This window comes from Pezoporus wallicus, unplaced genomic scaffold, assembly GCF_028554395.1.
Source record: "Pezoporus wallicus isolate ANWC-B61680 ecotype Strahan unplaced genomic scaffold, APGP_CSIRO_Pwel_v1 contig_8747, whole genome shotgun sequence".
Taxonomy (NCBI): Eukaryota; Metazoa; Chordata; class Aves; order Psittaciformes; family Psittacidae; genus Pezoporus; species Pezoporus wallicus.
In genome coordinates this window covers 172,409-190,661 of record NW_026641976.1, presented here as the reverse complement: position 1 = coordinate 190,661, position 18,253 = coordinate 172,409, and the positions used below count along the sequence as shown (strand labels likewise).

General features: G+C 38.9%; 1 protein-coding gene across 1 annotated transcript in view; it reads right to left on the bottom strand.

Annotated features, from left to right (window-relative positions):
* Positions 1-18,253, bottom strand: part of PCP4 (Purkinje cell protein 4) — a 51,857-nt gene that overhangs the window by 16,418 nt on the left and 17,186 nt on the right. Inside the window, exon 2 of the mRNA XM_057426386.1 lies at positions 15,449-15,500. Coding sequence (XP_057282369.1) covers positions 15,449-15,500 — 52 coding nt within the window. The remainder of the gene's footprint in view (positions 1-15,448; positions 15,501-18,253) is intronic.

The window sequence follows — 18,253 nt, the reverse complement described above, 5'->3', positions numbered from 1 at the left end:
CTAGCCTCAGAATTCCACCCCAGCCCTTTCTCAAACTAGCTGCCTTATCCAGTTCTCACATCCCAGTTCATACTCCTCCCTCCCAGTCCCAGTTCCCATTCAAATCTATCAAGCCTTCCCTAATACTCTGGGCATCTAGTTTCCTGAGACTTACTGAACTGCTTTGTCATTGCATCCTTTGACCTTCCTGCTCCAGTTCCTGTGACCATCTGGTTCTAAGGAAGGAGGCACATTTTCTGCTACAATTGTGATGTTCTAGGAACACAGAAAGGGCACTACCATGCTCTTAATTTCAGTTCCCATCCAAAAGCATAGGTTACAGAAGCATGGAACAGCAATTAATGAAAACTATAATTTCTTTAAGTGTTGCAAAGACAGTGTTGGTTTAGTTGTTTGAATGCTTACCATTTGGCTAAGTGATGTCAAATTTTTATTAAAAAAAATAATTAACTGCTACACTGAACACATGCAAACATAAGACTTGTCTTTCTAAACATTTATAACTTGGCCAATTTTGAAGATAGAAAAGTCAAATTCCAGATGGCAAATCTTACATTTCTGCTGAAAATGACAAAGACTCAAAACAGTCAAAACCAAGGCCACCAGAAACTATTTTTAATTGCTAGACATGCTAGCATTTTTTTCAAGCCTCATACGGGAATGACTTTGTTGAACCCTTCCAAAATAATTCTGCTTGAGGCAAGCAATCAACATGACAAATTTGAGCCTAAGCAATTGGATTTTGGCAAGCCTGTATATAACCTAAAACGGAGCTTTTACCAGCGGAGTTCAGCAGCTCTGTTAATTGGCCTTGCCACCAGTCCAGATAGTAATAAACAATATAAATTTATATAATATAAGTAAAAGAATGTAAACTAAATGAAATAAAAGTTATGGACAGCTGGAAAATCTTTAAAAGGGGTCCAAACCAGACTGTGACTGTTCCTTTGCTGTTGTTTTGAGATTTGTCAATGATTTCTTGAAGTTTAACTTCAGAAAAAGATTAATAAATAGTTGAGTCATTTATAATGATTACATGGAGGACAAAAATTAATCAAAACTCTCCCATACACATTCTGTGTTTGAGCATTTCTCTAGCACTTAATCCTGCTGATCATTTAAAACTTCTCTAGGAAACATTTTCCCCTGTGTGAACTTAAGCTCTGACAGGAAATCCTTAAGTTCTGTTTGGATTTACAGACATGTCGGGTTGACAATAAAGCTGATGAGAAACTGCATCTTAGATGACACACATGGTTGACCAACCTCAGATGATTTTTCCAGCCCATGTTTTCTAATCGAGATGGATTAATTTTTCCTTCCCCTACTATTAAGGATTAAAAGCCCCATGAGTTTTCAGGGTTACATCTTAGAAGAAGGACTAGAAATTTAATGTTTTTCCTCTGCATCAGGAAACACAAGCTGGGTTAGTGCAATGAAGGATTTAAGTTACGATTGAAATTCCTAACTGACACCACAAGCGCTGGTATATGCAGAACGGGCAGTATACAGCACCCCTCAGAACTAGTCCCTGCTGCGCTAAAATCCACCTCATTTTCTTCACTGCTCAAATTTTAGACCTGAATGCAAACAGAACCAATTAAATATTTTTCTTCTCTTTTACTTAGGAAATACAATATTTACTCCTTCCTTCTGTCCCAAGCTAATAAGGCAGAGGGAACAGTTAAGCCTACTTGTTTCCAATCATGCTATTTTAAAGATTAGTTTTTCTGTTTCTTAGATGTGGTGCTCTTCCTCCAGGTATTTATTTGCTGCCTACTCACCTGGTCCTTGCTTTGATCTAGTCTGGGAAACAGTAAACGTTTTGTGAAACTGGAGAGAAATGAGAGACTTTAGGTGAGGGTCAACCATGACTACAGATCAGAGCATTAATCAGTAACCTTCTTTTGGTGACTGCATATTCTTTACTAAAATCCTAGACTGGAACTTTGCCTGGGAAAATAAGAGGAGACAAAATCAGGCAGTTAGAGGATGAAGTAGTGCTTGACTTAGCTGTGCTGAAGAGGCATGCAATTCTCTGGGGGAGGAGAAAGCATGAGAAGTGAGACAGAAACACAGCATGCAGGAGACAGTAAGAAAGCAAGTCAGAAAAGAAACTGCTTGTGGAAAAATGAAAGGAAAACTTCAGTTTTTATGAAGATTGGAAAAAGTAAGGAATAATAAACCTGACCCATTGTAGCTGCCTGGCAGAGAGGACCAGTAACTTCAAATCACTACAGAGCATACCAATGCATCATGTGTTTCAGCCCGCTCTCGTGGGCACACTCACTGCCTGTAAGTGTAAGGGGTCTCACTGGCAGAAAACTGTTTACCTATACAATGACTTGTTAAAAGCATCTTCGGCCTTGCATAAACCAGCAGAAACCATTGGCAGAATAGGTATGGCAATTTGCACCAGCTGAGAATCTGCGTCTCTGTTTTCTGCTGTTTACCTCAATTTGTGCAACCTCTTCTGACTAGCAACAACCAGAACATTTTTTTTTTACCAAATCAATCAGACTTTCTCCTGAAACAAGCCACTGGGGAGATGGAACATCTTTTTTGGAACTGCCTGAACTGAAAGCCAACATTGCTTTTTGTTTTCTTTTGTGGCACGCTTGGTCAAGCTTATAAAGTGTTTTGTCACATCCAGACAGCATTGCCTACAGCAACAAAAGGTATCCCTTACACTGTAAGAAAAGGCTGGCAGTTCTAAGCTGGATCACTCACTATCTCAGCAATTATACTGAAATGTTAAGCTGTGATGAACAAAAGTGGAAGTTGTACTCAGCCTTTTGCTGCTAGGCACAAAACCTCACAAACACACAGCAGAATAGAAGCAGCTGCTCTCTATTTTAGCTTAGGTTAATTAGATGCTAGTTTTTATTCAGCAAGTTCAATCAAGAGATGTATCCCTAAATATGCTTTGTGGTACTACATAATCCTGAACAAAACTACTTACAGGCATAGAAAATTATTGTGATACCCTAAGAGTTGCATGAAGCTTGAAACAAGGCTCAGATTTACACAGTCATAAAACCTTTCCATGCCAACTGTCAAGTAAATTTGGATTTATTTATACTTTGCAGAGGAAAACAATAACTTCCTGAGGATCTTTGCATCTCCAAAAACAATGGCAGTTGTGGATGTGCTTACATTTAGGTTCATTAAAACCTGAAACTTAGAACCAAACGGAGTGGGAGTTACAAGCTCCCACAGACAAATGGCGGAGAAACTACAAACAAGCACTAGCATACCTTGATGATACCTTCACCGATTTTGTGTGTGTGTGTGCAGCATCTTCCACTCAAGAAAAAAGAACTAATAAAAGGAAAAATGTAAATATTCTAATTCCAAATAATTCTGGACTGCGACCAGTCCACCACATAATAAAGAAAATGCTAATGTTAACAACAGTAATATTCTTACGATGAATAAAAACCAAAAATCTACACTAATTCTGCTGCATCTGAGAACAGCCTCTAGAGTGCATTCTTCACAAGGTCTGCCTGTGGCATAGGAGGAATGGAGGTAATATCTAAAAATTAAAGTTTCTTTTTGATGTTCTTCCATAATGGAATTGCTTTTAGCTGAGAGATCTCCTCCATCTCATGACTCAGTCTTCTGTTTTTTATTTATGTGGTCCCTCATTTAAAAAAACATAAATACTTGAACAACAGTTGGGACACTTTTGTCTGGCATAGGGTCACAGTTTAAAAGAGATCCAACAGTCAGTGCAGACTAAGTCCATCAAACCTCCTGGACATGGTCAGAACAACTCCAAGTCTTGCACCTGGCACATTAACTGGGCGTATTCGTCAGTGTGCTAAGCATATACAGGATCCATATATTGTATATGGATCCTTAATAACCAGATTTCTTTCCACTGGAATCTAACAGAGCTATTTCTTTCTCCTGAATTTACAGAGAAAGGAACTTAAACTGAAACCTGAAATTCATCTGAGATGAGACAAAGTAGTGCTGGTGGACTGAATGATGAGTCATGACTGATTAGCAAAGCCTGCGTCTGTAGCCTCTGCTGACAGCATCTATCACGCATTGACAAAAAGGTCCAAAACCTTGTATCTTACATTTGTTTCTTACCTTGTTGGCTGAAAGAAACTCAGAATGACTTTTCCCAGCTTCTCCTAGGTGATACAATGTGTCTTTGCCTCCCAGAGGCAGACCTCACCAGAGATACAGATTTTAGTTATGAATAGATTGATTGTAAAGGCCACTGAGAAATTTTTGCTAGTGAAAAATACAGCTGTCTGCTTTATGAACAAAATCATTAGATGAGATGATAATACAGGTATGCTTTGCACTGTCTGCTAGTAATTAGTCTGCTTGCTGCTAGACCAAGAGGTAGCTGCTTCAGGATGCCAAACAGCCTTGAATCCAGCTGCCTCAGCTCTGTCTAGACATCCTTCCCTATGTGGGTTCTGACCCCTGGTTATCTGAGGTAAAAAGAAGGGGAGTATCTGATTCCAGTATGTGCTGATGAACAGCCATTTATATAAGCCAGGATGAGGGTATATGCACTCCCATCTTACCCCAAGATAGGGCTCAAATGTAACCGAGGTCTGGTATTGCATGTGCATCAACATCTTTTCAGAAAGGTACCACACCTGATAACCCACATTAAACTCAGTGAAATCAGTCTAAGGCCAGAAGAATAAACATATCTTCAAGCTTTATTAATCTCTTCCCTCCTACCCTTCTGTTTAGCTGTACCACATCTGCCACAAATCAGAGAATCCAGACCAGAATTTTCTCCATAGCTAATTCTTGCTTCCTCTCAGAAACTTGGGTCAGCAGCTCTCTGCAGTGCCTATAGGGACCTCAGCCCCACATTCTTAAGGTGCTACCAACTCTAATGTTAATAAAATTATTTTATGAACACTGAAATAGAAAATTATTAGTAAAAAACATTTGCATACAACAGTGCAGCATGGTTTGGCTAGAGAAAACAGTACCTATATAAAGCAGGCAGAATGAAGAGAACAAGCTCTTAAAAAAAACCTACAAAAGGAAAAGAAAGAACTGATGAAGGCTAATCTAAGCTTCAAACTACAGAATGCTCAAGTCACAATGCATTGGAAGTTAATGCACCACCACTGCGCAATGAAACTAAAGATATCCAGGTGAGGTACTCTGTCCTACACATTGTGTTTGAAAGAGTCGTGGCAACACATTCTCAGAAAATAGCGCTTCTGGGGAACCTATGCAAGTAGAAAGGACACAGAGTGAAAAGGCCACTAGCAATCCGAAGGCCAACTCTTAGCTGTCTACCTATCAGTATGAGATCGGATTAGAAACTGTGGAGTAAGGATAGTTACTGTTAGATTAGTACACACACAATGAATCCCAGCATCCCAGCAATAATGTATTATTTTTCCTGGCTATTAGCCTGGATTTTAATTAGTTTGTGCTAATGAATGAATTTGTACATGTCTATTTTTTGTTGGCAGCTCCTAGAGGAGCTAGAAAATTGGTCACTGTGGAGTGCCCATGTTTCACTATAAACTAACATATAATTAATGCTTTCCCACCCCGAGTCAACAGCAGTCTCAGGGGGTTTTAGGTATAAATTAAAATGAAAGATGAGATACTCAGAAAACAGTTAGAGTACTCATTCATCAACCGTGATTAAATAATGTTACTGTGAGACCCTAGAGAAGTGCTGAGAGCCAAGTTCCAGTCACTGGGCTACCCACAAAATGCCCAGGAGCTGCCAAAGCACCCTGCACTTATTTCCGCTGTGACTCTTGAAAAGCCTTTTCCCTATCTGGTGCTATCCAAGTTTCTTCTTTTCTTGAGAATTCCTCCTTGGAAAATATGTATTTTTCTCAGTCATTCCTATTTGTAACCCACTGTAGGCTGGGGAAAAAATGAACCAAGTGTGCTGGACCAAAGCAAATGCTTTTGTCACGTCCGTTATGCTAGCTAACGAAGACCTCAAGCCAGCAACTATTTGGATATTTTCACATTCAAACTTCCACAGAGAAGAATCACTGGAAGAGCTGATATGAGGTCACCAGGGTCATACCAATCTAAATAAGGATAGAGTTGCTTCAGATTGGATTAAGGAGAAATTAAATGCCCAGGTCCAAAAATGACATTCTGAAAAATCCTGTTGAGCATCCATTTAATTATAGAGATATACAGGCTCTGTATATTTGCGATATTGCATGTATTTCATTTTATATTGTATATCTTTTATTTTAGTATTACCCACAAATTCCTCAGCCTTGATAGAGACAAGCAAATCAGAAGTCATTTTATGCCAACATCAGATTAGGGTCTATAAACACCAGGCTCTCCAAAGAGGCTCATTCTGATAAGTATAATGTCGCAAGAGAATACATTTCTCTCTGTTGACAAGAAGCAAAGCTTTAGGTGTCTCACAAAGATGTACACCGATACAGCCAGGCAAGAAGAATTTTACCCCTTATCTATAGACAGGGACAGAGTTTACTATTATTAATCCTAATACCTCTTGTTCATCATAGGAACTCGAGACACACATGGGCTGAAGTCCCACTTTGAGACACCCTTTTCTTACATTGTATAGCCAACCTAGGCACTTTACATAAGGTCCTGAAATAAGCTCTGAGCACTGGGACTGAAAGTGCGGTGTTGTGCTGGTTCATGTTGTAGCATCTAATTCCTTTTTGAAGCCTTAACTGGTCACTAGCTCAGCTAACGACCAAATTTTAATCACGCCTGTAACACTCCCGCTGTTCTAAATTCTGATGCCTGCTTACACAAGGGAGCTTGATAACATCAAATTACAAGCTAATTTTGGAGCATCAAGCTAAGTGCATTAAGACAGCTGTGTGCTAGAAATTAAAATCTTAAAAACTTCAGAAAAAAATGATTAATCATTTAACAAATTGCTAACAGACAAGGAACTTTTAAGTGGAAAAGCATTTTCATTTTTTTTACAAAACCAGGTCTTCTGGAAAAGAAAAATAACAGAAGTCAGCTGTATGAAGTAAAGCAGACAGTGCGTACAGTCAAAGAGAAAAGTCATGTTTCTACAACAGTAAATCCTGGTAACCACTGTTGTGCATTGATTGTGCTCCCCTTTCATTTTTCACTTCTACTAAATTAAAAAATATGCTGCTGAGCTACACCTACCTCTTGTAGCCTTTTAAACATCTATTGTTAGTGTCCAGAAACATGTAGAGAAAGATCTGCAGCTTGTGCAAGTCAGTCCAGCTCCACAGACTTTCAGTGTAACTACACTAGCTTACATATGCCATTGGATCTACTCCTGGTACAGATCCAAACCATCCTTGATAACGTAGGGACAGATTCATTTGACAGGTAACATTGGGTTTATTAGCATTGACCTGGGTCCTTCATTTGGGTTCCTACCAGCAGCAAAGCAGAACTAAACATTCCTCTTTCCCAGAGTATTGATGACAGCACATTTTCAAATGAGTGCACATTTGTGGAAGTGAGCCAGTGTGTGTCAGCTACGTGCCATGGAAAGAAATCTTGTTCTCCCTGGTGCATAGTTAGGCAGCACACTGATAATTAGACTGATTTCCAAAAAAAAGAAAAAGATGGCACTTATCAAAGGCATAATTTCAGTTCTGCCTTTCCTCATTAACGCTTGAAGGGAACACCAGCATAGATATGAGTCATCAAAAAGAAAAAACCACCAGTATCACCAGAGCTTTTTTATTATTTTCTTAATTTAGAACTGACTTTTTTTTTTTTCCTAATGACCTAGCCTGATTCTTACAGACCAGCTTCTCAAAAAGGATTAGGACTCCTTATTGGGATTGCATGGCAACCTTCTGGTAGCTAGAAGCCTACAGAGGTGGCTTCTAGAAGCTTCCCCTGTATCCAATAGAGCCAATGTCAGCTAACTCCAAGACAGACCTGCCACCGGCCAAGGCTAAGCCCAGCAGCAACAGTGGTAGCACCTCTGGGATAACAGACTTAAGGGGGAGGGGGGGTGGGAGGTGGGAGAAAGCTCTGAGACAGCATGTGAATCTGGAGAGGGGAGCGAGAATATCAAGAGGGAAAAATCTCTGCAGACACCAAGGTCAGTGAAGAAGGTGGTGCTCCAGGTGCCAAAGAAAGATTCCCCTACAGCCTGTGAGGACAACCATGATGAGGCAGACTGTCCGCCTGCAGCCATAGAGATCCATGGTGAAGCAGCTGTCACCTGCAGCCCATGGAGGACCCCACACCAGAGCAGTGGGATGACCAAGGAAGGCTGTGACCCCTTGGGAAGCCTGTGCTGGAGAAGGCTCCAGCCAGGACCTGTGGCCCCACAGAAAGAGGGGCCCATGCTGGAGCAGGTTTGCTGTAGGACTTGTGACCCAACTTAAGTTGGAGCAGTCAGTTTCCAAAGGACTGCACCCCGTGAAATGGACCCAAAGCTAGAGCAGTTTGAGGAATACTGTCCCCCATGGGAGCGGCCCCACACTAGAGCAGGGGAAGGCATGAGGAGTCCCCCCCTTGAGGAGGAAAGAGCAGCAGAGACAGTATGTGATGAACAGACTACAGCCCTCATTCCCCATCACCCTGTACTCCTGGTGAGAAGGGGATAGAAAATTCAGGAGTAGAATTAAGCTGGGGAAGAAGGGAGATGGGGGAGGGTGCTTTTAAGATTTGGTTTTATTTCTCATCATCCTACTCTGACTGTTAATAAATTAAACAAGCCACAATCAATGCAAATATATACATTATTATATATATAATATATACATTTATATATATTAAAAAACAAGGACAAAGGAGTAAATCAAGATCCTTGTGGGTATTCTGAAGAAGCTCGGGTGTCAAGACTTCAGCAGTGTTCTTTCTACCTTTAATTTTACAGACTCCATTCTTCCAGGCAATTTCACTCAGCCTCTTTGTTCCCACTGAACCTGGTTTTCCTTACAATACAGTAAGCTTTTGCCAGCAGACAAGTTTCCCAAGTTGCATGCAGGCACTGTGTGCAAAACAAAGACGCATAAATTAATCAAGTTATTCCTGTAGCAACCTGGAAAGAGATGTGCTGGGGAAAAAATTGTTATTGTGATCTCTATTTTTAAATACTTGGAAGACACTCGGTTACTATGGTGGTGAGGACCATATAAGTACCTAGGCAGATTCACTTGTAACAGGAGTGTTAAGTGTGAAGGCTTCTCCATCTTAAAGATGCCAGCTAGCTCTGGTACCTTTTCCTCTAAGGGAAAAGGCATAAATATATTTTGAAATAATTTCATATTTAGGTCCTTAAAAAGTGAATTTAAAAAGCTGACATTATTCTATGGCTGTGCTGCCCTTGTTTGCTTTTACCCTATGGGACTTCTGCATTTAATTTGCTCTTCTGGTGCATTTTCATCAGATAGGAAACCTCTCTTTTCCTCTCCAGAGCAGTCTCAGGGGGGAAAACAACCCCAAAACAAAAAGCAAAACAACATGTGAGAAAAAGCTGATTAATTGACATTATATCAGCATACACAGACATCCTTCATGAGCATAATGATATACCCTGTGTCAGCAGATGGACTTATTTGGTAGTGTTGAGAGTAGTTATAAATGATACACAAAATGAAAACTTGTGGGGGATTTCAAAGACAGGACATTAGCCAGACTACATGAGCACTACTGGCTCTGCTAATTGATTAAGCTTTTAATACAACGCTGGGTTGTGGGGTTTGGTTTTCTTTTTTTAGAAAAGATGCTTCTGCCTAAACATTTACAATTCTCATTACCAGATGAAGTGCAGCAGTAATGCACAGTATCAAACCAGACTTGTCAGGTAACAAAAATAAGAACAGCATCTGCTCTCTTACAACTATGACTTCAATTTAGATTAGGTATATTCATTACTTAAAACTCTACCAGAGGGATCCTCTCCATGAAACCAGATCGCTACTGGATGTGTACAAACACGTGGGGGAAGGTGAAGTTTCAGTACAGAAGGTGTCTATCCCAAACATGCAAAAACTATTGCTTTAGAAGTTTTTGTTGCTGGATAAACCTCAAAAGTTGTTAATATGAAGATTTTTGCGAGCAATCCTTCATTGTCATCACTGCCCTAAATAAATAAGCACACATTATTCCTCTGGAGAGAACTTATCCTCTGGCCTCAAGAAATGGAAATTCACCTAGGAGAAGAAATGAAGTTCATGTATAACTTCCCACTCTTCCTTTCGGTATCCTCTCTAGGGAAGATCTGTGAACAGTCGGAGAGCCTTGTTATTAAAGGCTAGATCTGCCATTTGCTGAGACATGCTTGCAGCCTGAAGATATGAACAGACTCCCTGACAAACAGGCCAGTCTGGGGCAAGGAAGGGATACAGGCCAGGAGAGGACCTGAAATATGTTTGGGTTGGTTATGGGCTTGTGTTGCTGTCCCCAAGAAAGTGCCTGAAATAAAACTCAGCAGATAAGGTTACCTGTACTGTTTTTGCTATATATAGCTATGCCTTAAGATGGCATTTGTCTAGAACTCTTTATTTTGAATTTTTCTCCTATTTCTCATCTGAAACATTCAACTACAGATCATGGTATTGAGCTCACAAAGGATTTTTTTTTTTTTTTACACCTTCTTCTAAGCCTGAGCAATCTCTAGATGAGCAAATACAACTTAGGTAACTATGCTGTAGGTTCAAACACTTTTGGACTTAGGCTTTGTGAAGCTGTTATTTGGTGGTTACATCTAGGAACACTGCTGAGACAGACTTCATATTTTAAGAGATAGGGAATGAGATGAAGCACAAATTCTCATCTCACTCTTAAATCCTCACTAATACTAGATTTGTTGTTTGAGATAGGACACAATTTGGCTCTGGATATAGACTGGAAGAAGAGGAGAGACACACTGCATTACTGGCTTTGAGACTGTATTGTGTGAAACACCACTTTCAAGGGACAAGAGAATTTTAGCAAACACCATAATGCAAAGAAACAAGAGGACAAGGTAAATTTCCTCCCAACACTCAATCTATTACCCAGGAAAACTCAGTATTAAGTAGTTTCCTATAGTTCTCCCCATTCTAACTTCTGATTAGTGCAGTATGGGTCCAGTATCAGAGAGAAGCAGTCTGAAAGGGTGGGGTTTGTGTTTCCTTTGGGGGTGGTTTTCTGTGTTTGGGATTTTTGTTGTTGTTGGTTTTATATTGATTCAGCAGTTGTTTGCAAGACCTATTTTATCTTTACCACAAAAGATTGTTTGTGTGGCAAAAGACAAAACACAAGAGGCATTGCATTGCTACAGCACAGTCACTGCCCTTTCCTGTAACTAAGGAAAATGACCTCTAGACCTGGGCAGATATAGCAAACCATGTTCCATGAGATCCTTTGAATATTTATACAAGTTGGCCTCATGTGTTCCCTCCCTTTCCAAAAGTTTTTTCCACAAGTTTATTTGTTGGGCTGCTCCCAAACCCAGTATATTTTTACCTAGTCTTTGGAGAATATTAGTGGAAAATTAATTTCAAGTACTTTAATAGATATTTATATTAGACCATCTTATAATAATGATCCTGGCCTCTTGCCAGGAATTAAAGCTCTATTAAGCTAAGCACTCTACATAAATAACTATTAAGATGATCATTCACTGTCAGACCAAGCAAGATTCTTTATTCCTGAGTGCAGTGTGCACGGAGTGCAGAATTTCACAAATTCCTTGAGTAGATGAGATGGGTAAATGGACTGTTGATAACACTGCAAGATTCATATCCCTCTACTGGGAAAGCTTACTAGAGAGGGATCTATCTCTATTCTACCACACATTATTGTTTTACAGTTCTTTACCATTACAGTTGGTGCTTTCAAAAAGCATTCTGATTTAAGTGACTTTAGGTTACTCTATTTTAGGTGTAAAGATAAGAATTTTACTCTACTATTTTTATCCTTATGTTAGAGGCATCCCATGGCATACTGTACAGAGAGAAGGAAATGCATTTACTTAGAGTTTTTAGATCACCCCAAAGCAGAAACCACTGACAAGACAAATGCTTATGAATGAGCAGAAACTGAAAATAGTTTCACCTCCAGTACAACTGGACATCTTGCTGTGATTGTGTATGCCTAATCCACCATGATATGTAAATTCATGCAAACCTATTCATTTTCATTTCACTCATACCCAGGAAGTTATAGAATTCATCACATGAAAGCACGTATTTTAGTATTATAAATATTCATATTGCTAAATGATAAATCTGCTATTACAAGAAAATTATTAACAAATATCAATTAATAATCACATGTCTTACGTACCTTCAGAAGAAAGGGTGAAATCTATTAATAGGAAAAGAGCGATTCTAAATTTGAAGATAGAAATAATTGGTTCTTGTGCAATTATTTCCCTGCCAGTTGTGCTAGTCTATGAAGAGTAGATTGTATGATACCAGCTTGCAAATTACATAGAAAAAAAAACCACAGGGTAATGTGAAACAGAATGAGAAGTGACAAGTGTTAACCTTGTGACATTGCCAAGGTAAGAAGAACAGTAAGGTAGGAACATCCTGTTTTCATTTAGGATGCATTTGCAAGCACAATAGACTAGATTAAAAAAAAAATAAGTAAAAAGGAAATTACAGCTTCTTATCCCACTGATTCTATTAGAACAAGTCAGATTCATATAGCAGGATGTGCATGGGGATAGTTCTTCTGTCTTCCCTTTGGATTTTCTACAGCAGAGAACAGTATTATATAGTAGAGTTTACAAGTTAAGTTTGTTATGGCATACACAAATAAACATGGCTCAGCTTTCAGGTAGACTGAGTTTCTCCAAGACTCAATGAGGTCACGGCAGCTACAGTTACATGGGTCCTGTATACAAGTTGTTTTTATATAGCTGTTTCTGTATGCACAGTATTACTGCTAATATTTCTTTAAAACTAGTCCTTTCACCCAGGAAAACTAGCTTATGTAATTTAATCCCAATAATATTTTTGTTGGCATACAGTATTTATAGTACTGATACAGCTTCAAGAACTACCAGGTTTGCTGCTGCATAAACCCCAAGAAGATATGGTGGTATATATTGTACAAAATATAGTGGAGAGCAATCCTGTCTGCTAATGACCAGTGCTCTGAAACAGGGAGCTTTGTCCCCTACACCTTACCACCTAGCAGTCTGGAAATCTATTCCAGAAGGCAGCTGAGGAAAGACAACTGTTGATGAATGAAGTTCCGTGTCGGTACAACAGTCCATTCATCAACATGACAACCAGTACAGCTTGTGTACAAGATTTTCTTCTCCTATGATCACAAACTCCCACACTGTGGCACATCACTGCTCCACACTACTGGCTTTTTGAAGCTCATTCTTTTCCGCAGCTCATCCCCCTGAGCCAACAAGCAAGGGTGCTAGAACAAGGCAGTAGGCATTGGGACTGAGCCTGAATTTTGTGTGTGGTAAAATCCTCCACTAGAAGGGAAGCCAGCTAAGAGAAACCACTGCTGTGGCAGTAGGAACTAAACGCAACTAAGGACATCATGCTACTATCTAATGAAGGTCAAACAAGAACATGCATTCATAAGTGTCTACCAAATCTATCACTACTATAAAAGGAATCTTCAGAGACTGAACTTCCCCAAATGCTTCTCAGTGACAGCAACACGGTACGTGTCTTCAAAGAGGGAGAATGCCGACTGCCACGGTTAGTTTTATTTTCTTCGATTTTGAACTTGCCTAGAGACAGGCTCAAAATTCATTTTCTAACAAAAAAAAAAAAAAAAAAAAACACTCAAACCCCCCAAACTTGACCCATAGCAACATCTCCACTGTGTGAATAAAAAGAACTCTGAAATTAGTCTTAACAGCACAGATGCTCAGCTGATTTTCAGTAGTTTCTCTTCATCCTTTAATCAAGAACAAGGACAATGAGCAGAAAACCTTGCCTCCACAAACATTTTCACAGCATGACTTTTTTTTAACAAGATGAAAAGGGTTTTCATTTCTTCTTCCTCTCCCCATTTCAACAAGAAGGAAAGCTTCCTTTTGACAGGGAAACAAATACCTAACGAGGCAGCTGACAACAGCCCCAAGGAAAATTTAAGGCATGGACATGTTGCAGACTTCTGGCCAGAAAAAAAAAAAGAAAAGACAAAAAAAAAAAACATGTAACAGGATTTATATTGTGTATGTAGGTTTACAGAACACCCCAGTTTTCAGAGGAATAAATCACTCCTGCATGAGTTCTAACAGCACAGAGCTAATAAAGAAAAAAGGACTACACATTTCTGCTTCTTTGATTTAGACCTCTGGTTCAAAGTTCTGATTCTGCTTTATTTTCATGCAAGCATAGGGACTGGGGAAATCAGAGGACACTAATCCATTTCCCCTACTGCTCCACTATTATACATAGGTGACAGGTTTGTTGTTACAATTTCATTACAAAAAATAATTGGCATCTACTTGTCTAAGATTAACTGCACATCTGCCTGTTCATATTAGGCCTAAAACTATGCTACAACTAGAATCATATAGATTTCTGAATTAATGATGCAGCCCTTTCTCACTCAAAATTCCTGTTGAGAAAAAAAAAGAATTAAGAATGCTGCAGGATCAGTAAATCTAAGCTAAACTTGACAACAGGACAATTTTATTTGGGAAGAAATTCAAGGCAAATGAGCTCAGTTCATAATGTGCTCAAACAGTAAAGACAGAAACATGCTTCCCCTGCTGCCCAAATGGCTGACATAATTTTGCTTGCTTTCCTTTCCTGTTAACTTGAGAACACAAATGACTTTGCTGTCAGGGTACATTTGTTCCCACTAATTCAAGACACTATAACAAGCCAAAATATTTATTTCTTTTTTTCCACTCTAATTTGTGTTTTATCATACTGGGAACAACATCTACAGATTTCATTTACTGTAACATTATGCGAACAGCCCTTATGGGAAAGTCACCTCTCTGTATTAGGAAAAAGTAGGCATAAAGAAGCCTCTTAATGTTTTAAGGTATGTTGTCTCAAAGAGCCCCAAAATTCCATTCAGACCAATGTAAAGGCCAAAATAACTGCTCAAGTCTCCCATCTTGGAAAACCCTTGGCTTTTCAGAGAAGAGACTTACATTCTTCCTCCTTTTCAGTAATTAATTGTAATTAGTTTACTTTTGTTCACCTTCCACATACATTATAGCAACTGCTAATAATACTTAACCTAGTTTTTTGGTGTTCTTTGTTCCTAACATTATCTTGTTCTAGCTTCATTCATATCTGCACTGACTTCTGCAGAGTCCTTTGGTTTGCTATAGTACACGCTTAGAATCTGCCTCTGCTTTAGTAAATGATTTGAACATACAAATATAAAGAAAATAATCCCATTGAAGCCCTTCTAGTTTTTCAAATTCATTCAGAAGATTAAAAAAAAAAACAAGGCCATTGCTACCTAATGTCTATCATTACAGTAAAAAATACTTTTTGTCAATTTAACTTAACAGTCACCATCAAGAAATACAGTCTACCCTTACCATTCTCAGCAGATGTCTTCTCTTTTCCATTTGTAGCTCCGGTTCCTTGTCTCTGTTGTGGGGGAAAAAAATCAAAATAAACAAGTGATTAGAACAAACTTGAATATGCATTTTCCCCCTTGGAGTTATGAGCAGTTATAGCTTGATTTCTTTTCAGTTATAGCCTGAGTTCTTGGACAGTCACGCAATGTTGCTTTGAAACACTACCAGTCAGAATAGGAATACTTAGGTAGAGTTGTATAACCATGAGTGCAACTGTATATAATTATCACATGTCAATGATGGGATGTGCTTAACCAGGTTTCCAGCAGTGCAAAGGTATGAGCTACAGCAGGACATCTCTTCAGGTCCCTGCTATGCCTCCATTTCCATGATTCTCCTGACCTGACTCTGGCCAGAGGGCTCCTCTTTCTGTTTAGCCAAAAGTGGAGGTAGAACTTGCCATTTCGCTTCACTCTGTCCAAGGAATAGGCTCATGACTTTCCATGAAAAACTGATTTAAGTCACTGTAAGTAACATATGGCTACTTCAGTGCAGTCCAAATAACTATTCATAGCATTAGGGTTGTATTAGTGTAGTTCAGCTACTAGGTAACTTTCTCCCTTAGGAATAGTCACTTTATACAAACTATGCTGCAACCCTCAGACAAATCACCTCACTGCTGGAATTAAGGTACTTTAAGTATGGCAAACCACAATTCTTACTCAAAAATATTCATATATGTGTGTATTACTGAAAGACTAAAGAATAAATCCTCTAGGGCTGTACATATAAAAAAACTAGGATTATTAAATGTTGTGAATAAACCCAGCTGCATTCAGCCAGAGGCAGCACATCCTCATGCATCAAGAAAGTTAACAGCTACAGCAGTCCTGCAAACTACAGTTGAAACCTTCTCTACTGCTGGGATTTCTGTCCATCATCTCTCACAGCAGTGGTATTTTCAGGGTATTTTGTGTATGGAGCTAATAATGATGTAAGTACGAAACCTACATGTGTACTCTTAGCTCTTATTATAGAAGCCAGAGGGGAAGAGAAAGCTCTTCAAACCCCTCAGGAGAATACAAAAGAGCCAAATATGGTCTATAGTGCATCCACAGGCCAGCGGTGGATTTTTCAACTCTGTGGCAAACTTCAGTGCATCTCTCTCTACCAGCTCTGCCCCATCTCTCACTTTGTGCAGTGAGACAGAGCATCCCTAGAGAAAACAGCTCTGAGTCTATAACTACAGCTGCAGTCCCCACATACAATGGAAATATATTTTGTTTCTCCCTGGAACCTCAGACTTATGACAGAAGAGAAAACTTGGTTGATAACAAAGATAGGGATTCTAAAGGGATAAACGTCTTTTACAAAAGCAGAACTTTCCAACAGCCAGAAATCAATAAATCCACCCAACAACCAGTTCTGCTGAAGATATTAACCTTTATGCCTTCATTTAAAGTTTGGTTAATATTTCTGTATTTAAATTTCAATCCACATTTGAAAATAGATTTTAGGGTTAATTTACTGGGGCCTCCCAAAAAGCCCCAAAATACTGGTATTTTCTTGTCTATAAAAATAGCAACTATATTGCTTTTTCCTTCTCTGTTCATTTTTAAGTGCTTTTCAAGTTGTCTTATTTCTTGAGTCTTTCAGGCTGTGCTACTTAGCCTTTATGAAAGCTTCTCTTTCCTCCCTAGGCTATACCTGTCAGGTTTGGTCTACTATTGATGAAGAGCTGGAATATGAATCCACACATTTATTTCTTGTCTCATGATCTCCCCTCAGGGAGAGGAGAAAGTTATCAAAGAAAACTAATAGAAAACTTGGCTTTGATCAATGAAGGTTTTTCTATTCATAAGGTCAAGATTTTTTTCTTTAAGTCTGAAATCATTCTAAGTATTCTACAGCCATTCATTTGATCAGTGACATACACAGACTGAAGCCTGAAAATCTGCCAAATGAGCTTCTGATAGCTTTTCTTTCAGCTATATACATATTCTGATCTATAAACACTGTGCTGTCTTCCAAGTGTGTGCTGTAGATTTGAAAGTGAAAATCAGTTTCTCATTAATAACAGACTGAAGCTTATGAAAACACCATATACAATGTGATCATCCACCTGCAAAGCCTTTAGTCTTTTATTTCAACATATTCAGTGGAGCTACATTTTAAAGCTATTTTTTTAAGACACTTATTATTAGAAGCTGGAAGCTCTTGCTTCTTTTGCCAGATTTCAAGATGCTACCACAGGCTGCAAAACAAAGGTTAGTTCTTTAACGTCACTGGGAGCACAGAGGTCTAAACATGAGGAGGATTTACTAGGAGTATTTTCAAGCAGAAGTGAACAGCCCTCCAAAAACTGGTAAAGTCCCCAAGTTATTGACAATAGTTTAAAATATGAAAGCAGTCTGTTTCCTGTAACTTGCAACTAGCTTCCTTTATTCAAAAGATTGCTTCTAAAATTCCCCATCATTTTCTAAGGCAAGCACTATGAAAGCACCATTGAATAAACCTTCCACTAGACATCAAGGAACAAACACCCGAGCCAAAATGAGCATGAGTGCAAAACCATAATGATTATACAATAAAACAGGATAAACAGTTTTGTTGCTATGTTGCATAGGAGCAAACACAGTTTATGACTGCTTGGGGCTATATTTTTATACTCTGTGGTTTTACAGAACACCAAAGGCACATCATTAAAAGCATCTCCAAAAATCAGTTACTCCCAATTTGTCAGAAGAGGAAGGAAAAAGGGCTACTGCTATATGCCCAAAATCCCAGTAAGAAGTTTATTTTTTCTGTTAAATTCTCAGTGCT